At 54.0% G+C, this 5466-nt stretch overlaps 1 protein-coding gene across 1 annotated transcript; it reads left to right on the forward strand.

Annotated features, from left to right (window-relative positions):
- Positions 1–224: 224 nt before the first annotated feature.
- SELENOW (selenoprotein W) lies at positions 225–4031 on the forward strand. The gene is made up of 6 exons (XM_068528443.1): positions 225–343; positions 1860–1884; positions 1989–2042; positions 2243–2317; positions 2423–2521; positions 3635–4031. The coding sequence occupies exons 1-5, from the start codon at positions 297–299 to the stop codon at positions 2501–2503; spliced, it is 282 nt and encodes a 93-aa protein (XP_068384544.1). The 5' UTR covers positions 225–296; the 3' UTR covers positions 2504–2521; positions 3635–4031.
- Positions 4032–5466: the final 1435 nt, after the last annotated feature.

The following is a 5466-nucleotide window of genomic DNA, read 5'->3' on the forward strand; positions in this document are numbered from 1 at the left end:
GAGGGGGAGATCCGGGAGGGGGCTCAAAGGCTTCTCCCGGGACTCCATCTGCCGGCATGCTCCCTGGCCTCACAGGGCGAGAGGAGGGAGATTTGCGTCGGGCCCTCAGGGCAGTGGTGGGCCGTAGGGCCCCCCTCGTCCCCGCTGTGGGGCCTTCCTCCCCTCATCCACCCCCCCCGGCGTTGGTCCGCTCTGTGGAACGCCGAGTACCAGGCCTCTCTGCGCATGCCCCGCCTCGGGGCGCCTACCCTGCATTTTCTCGCCGGGGTGCGGATCGGGTGTTCGGACTGTAGCGGATGCTCCGGTCCGGAATCATGGGTGTTCCAGTCCGAGTCGTTTATTGGTGAGCACGAGGGCCGGAGGTCCCCTCTTCGAATCCCGCCCGGGCCCCGCCCTGTCCTGGCGGAGCCGGACGCTGGGGGCGTCGGGGGCAGGACCCATGGGCATACTTCCACTGGGAAAAGGATTCCGTGGGGGAGGGAAACAGAGGGCGTTGATTTCTCTGCCCTCCTCCCCTCGTCCCCAGTTTGTAACATTCTAGACGCCTCAGGTCACAAAAGGTAGAACTGCGACACGTGTGTGTTGTTTTAACCCCCCCCCCCCCGATTCCGGGGCTCAGTGTGGGGAGCAGGTGGGGGTCAGTTTGTAATGGGAGAGGAGGTTCCGTCAGCGCTTAGGTTTCCCCTCCCCCAGTACCTGGAACAATCGTGGGGTGGGGCCGGCCAGAGTCGAGAAGGTTCGAGAAGGTTCCGGCGTGCGTTTGGCAAGGACTTGAATGCATACAGTGGATGCCTTTCGCTACTAACCCTAGTCTTTTTCTGGCCTCGCTTTTCCTGTGTGTAGAGGGAGTGATCTTAACGTTACCGCGGAGGGAATGCTGTGTGTTTGGTGTTAAACATTTGATCTGATTGGTCCGTTCAGAGTGAAAAAGTGCCAGGTCGGCAGGCAGTGTTCTGTCCTGTAGACCGCTTGATCGCCCTGGCACCTAGGACTGTGCTGGCACGCACAGGCATGCTGGCCTGTAGGCGCTGAATAAATACATGTTAAGTGAATTTCCTCTCTCGGAAACCCCTTGAGTGGGGGTGTGTGTCTAGCTCCATTTTACAGGTGAGGAAACTGAAGCTGGGAGTGGGGCAGTGGCAGGTCAGTAGCTCGAGGTTCAGGCTGCAGATCACAGATTACCCGAATCTGGGTCCACTGGTTGTCATGTCTGTGAGATGTCCAGAGGGGGTTATGAAAGGCTCAGATCTGTCACAGCATTAGCGGTGTCCCTGCCCGCTCGGTCACGCAGGGGGTGGAGTGAAATTTTGAGGCCCGGGGGGCCTGTGCACCAGACTCCAGTTCCAAAATAGCCTCCCGTGGTGGGGGGGGGGTTGGGGAGGCGTTTAGATTTCATCCTCGGGCCTGGCAGGGCCTTGGGGATCCAGGAATAATGGTTTCCCTTGGACGGGCGGGGGTGGGGCTGTTATTTCAGCAGTCGTCCTAACCCAGTTCTCTCCACTGCCTCCGCCTCTGCTCTGCCTCATGCTGTGGTCTCTCCTTGTCGCCCCTTGTTTCTGCACCCCTGCTCATCTCTTGTCTCCCTTGCTCTGTGTCGAATTTTCCTCGCGTGGGTGGCTCTCTCCTTCCTGTGTCCCCGCCTCCCCATCTGTGTGCTGCTTCCCAACACTCGGGCGTGTCTCTCGTCTCTCTTGAGGGTGTCTGTGCCTTGCTTGGTTTTGTCATCTGTGTCCCTCTTCATCTCTTCCTGCCCGCCCCCCCCCCCCCATTTCCCTCCATCTCTGCTCCTGCCTCTCCCTGGATCCCCACCGTCTCCCTCTCTCTCCGGGGACCCGCTCTCTTGGACACTGTCCCACCAGTGGCGCTTGAGGCTACAAGTCCAAGGTAAGCAGAACGGTCCCAAGAGGCACCCCTGGAAGATGGGGGAGGGGGGCTAGCTGGCGTGGCTCCTGTGGACCCCTGTTGTGACCTCCCACCCCCTTTTGCAGTATCTTCAGCTTAAGAAGAAGTTAGAAGATGAGTTCCCTGGACACCTGGACATCGTGGGTCTTGGGGATGGGGAAGGAGTCAAACATGGGTCACGTCCGTCCCTCAGCCCTGGGTGTCCGTCCCTCGGCCCTGGATGGCAGCGGGGGTGGTTTGGGTCAGCCCCACCCTTCACCCCCGTTCTCCATTCCTTGGGAAGCTGCGGGTGTCCCCAGGAGGGCATCTCAGCCCTGCCAACACCTCTCCCTCTCCCCAGTGCGGCGAGGGGACGCCCCAGGTCACCGGTTTCTTTGAAGTGTTGGTAGCGGGGAAGTTGGTTCACTCCAAGAAGGTATGTCTGTCTGTCCATTCTGCCCCATTTTGGGCTAGTGGGGTGTTGGGACTGGGGTTGGCATCTTGGTCCCAGCTCATCCCTCCCTCTTCCTCCCTTCTCCAGGGAGGTGATGGCTACGTGGACACGGAGAGCAAGTTTCTGAAGCTGGTGGCCGCCATCAAAGCCGCTTTGGCTCAGGCCTGATGGGCCCTGAAGGCAGAGGTGAGGGGGACCCAGCTCCTAGACCACAGAATTGACGACTCCTAGTTCCTAATGTACTCCAAACCCAAGTACTAGTGTCCAACCCAATACCAGAACAAGTAGCAATTTCCATGTTGTTCTCTGGATCATAGAACTGCTTTTCCGCACTTTCTGAGCCTGCTCTTCAGTTTTCAAGCCTGTACGTTCTAGATGAGCCCCAGACCCAACCTATCCTGGAACTGGGCCCTGGATACTAACCTAGTCCATAACCAAGCTCTGGCTCCTGGCTTTTGAGAGCCTAGAAGCACTTTCTGCCCCCCTCTAAGCTTGAGTGCCAGTTCCCACCCCACGGTGTGCTAGCACTGAGTGTCCTGTGCCAGGATACTGTGGACCCGGGTACCTGCCCCCAGCATGCTTTGCACCAGGAACCTGGTTGTCAAACGCTTTGAACTCAAGTTCCGTTTCTTACCGTCCTCACTAGGGCAGAGTGAGGTTGCTTTCAGTGGGAATTTGGACCCGCAAATTTGAATTAAAGCAGTACAAAAATATGAATGTCTTGCCTCCTGTGCAGGTCTGAAAAGAAGTGAGTCTCCCCAAATTAAAAAAAGAAAATCAAGAATTTCATAATTCCAAAGCTGCATGAGCTGGCGATGTGTGGGCTCTTGCTGTAGGAGGGAGCGGGTGGAGGTGGGGTGCCACCTTTGTGGGGTTTGAACTCCTAAGGACAAACGGAGCGCATCCCTTGCATAAACACACCATTTGCCACCTCCAAACTGCCAGTAACTCAAAGGCATTTGCTTAAATCAGCACAAGGTTTGCTTGGATTCCAGAGGAGTCCACCAGTGGATGATTTCATCTAAAATAAGCAAAAATGGGATTTATGTAAGAGAAAAGAGAGAGGGGAAGAATGATTCTTGTTCGCATGGTTTTTGAGTGCGGTTTCAGGAGTCTCGAGACCACCGTCAAGCTCAGCGATTCTCTTGAAGGACTCAGAACTCAGCAGAGCTGTTTTACTCATGGTTACAGTTTATTACGGCGGAAGCTTAGAGATTAAAGTCAGTGAAGTGACTCCCTTTAATCTGGCCTCTCTCCCTGTAGTCTGAAGCCCCCTCCCCACCCCTTCTCTCTGCACAGTCCAGTGACCTTGGCCCAGCCCCTCTCGGCAGACGCTTCATGACAGGAAGGACTGAAATGTCTCTTGGACGCCTGGTCCTGCCCTGATGTTCTCGCGGCTGCCGGTTGGGGTAGAGATGGACGGCCCTGGTCTTTGCCTGTGTGTGTGGGAGTGTGCGTGTGTCCCCGGGAGTCTAACTTGGCACGCTGGTCCTGCTTCTTCCTTCCTTCCCGCCCTGTCCCTCATCTCCCTGCACCCCCCCATGTCTTCCTTCTACCCTCTGGTGTTTGGGATGGTCCTGCTCCAGGCTTCCTTTTCAAGCGGAAGCCGAGAGCGGCGTCAGGATGCGGGAGTCTCACATTTCAGCAGTGATTGCAACGGTTCCCAACTCAATAAACGTTGACGAGGTTAACAAACTGTGCCTGTGTCCGCCTGGCTCCATTTTACCCCGGCACCTCCTCCCCCTGCTCTCCAGTCCAGGAAACTAGTGATTTGATAGGTACAGAGCTATAACTAACTTCAGGGCTGAACTTTTCAGCGGTCCCCAAGGCCAAGGTTAAGGTGGCCTCTGGACGCCACCTGGAGCTGCGTGTAACCATCACTGGTGTAAGTCCTCCAGTGTGAAGTGGGCCCCTGGTTGCTGTGTTCAGGAGAAAGCTGGCAATGATTGGAAGAAAGGTGCTGGGTGGCGTCATAGATTGTGTTTGGGGCCCTGTATCTCACCCCCTCCTCGCGTGTCTGCCTTACCCCCTTTACCGTCCTCACGCTAGAGGTGACCTGTACCTCCTACCTCCTAACTTTGGGTTTGATCACATGACTTGCTTTGGCCAATGGAATGAGGCAGAAGTAACGGGGGTCAGGTCTGAGCCTGGGTCTCAAGATGCCTTGTTCTTCCGCTGGTGTTGAGGACGCCGGGAATTGCCTGGAAGTCTCATGGGCCCACTTCCTAATATTTCATGTGACAAGACTGTAAGCGTTACGGGTGACTGGCCACTTGTGTACAAACCACAGTTAATTCATTTTTTAAGAACTCCGTCTTGACATTATCCCAGCTGATTACAGTTGGGATGGGGCCTGAAGATGTGCGTGAGTCCCTGAGGTTTTAAAAACTACCTTTAGGATCCATGTTGTAAAGGGTTAGGTCCTGGCGGGTATTAATAAAGGTATTTTGAAATTTCAAAATCTAAAATAGGTTCTTTCAGAAGTCCTTTCACTGAGGACCATTGTATCTTACATGCATCTGCGTATCCTGAAAACTTGATTCAAATCATTAAGACATACGAACAAAATTTAGTCTGTATAAAATCCACTAGAATGTTTATAAAAGGCGCCCCAAACAGGAGGATGCTGTTTTTGTTTTGACGGCTCTCACCTTCATTGTGGGCTGACAGATTGGGAGCTCTAACACTCCTACAAAAACTCTGGAAAATACTGTAGCGAATGAACCATGCCTGATTATGGCTCAATTCACCCTCTCTGAGCCAGGCTGCTGGGTGGCCTGGGCGAGGTGAGGAAATCCACTAGACGCTACAAAGAAGCACCTGGATGCAAAAGTACCATCTCGGAGGTTTCTAAGTTGGAGACATCTAAGGAACCACAGCTGGAAGACACCAGTCATTGGGCAAAAGATAAGAGGATAAGTGTCTGAAAATTAGAAAAAATCACAGCCTTAGAAATGCTTTTTTCTTTAAAAATAGCTTTACCAAGGTATTACATACCATGCAATTCACCCATTTAAAGTATACAATTCAATGTTCTTTACTATATTCACAGATATATGCAACCATCACCACAGTCAACTTCAGAACATTTCATCACCTCAGAGAGAAACCCCCGCATGCTTTAGCACCCC

The sequence above is a fragment of the Eschrichtius robustus genome, chromosome 19 (genome assembly GCF_028021215.1).
Source record: "Eschrichtius robustus isolate mEscRob2 chromosome 19, mEscRob2.pri, whole genome shotgun sequence".
In the NCBI taxonomy this organism is placed as follows: Eukaryota; Metazoa; Chordata; class Mammalia; order Artiodactyla; family Eschrichtiidae; genus Eschrichtius; species Eschrichtius robustus.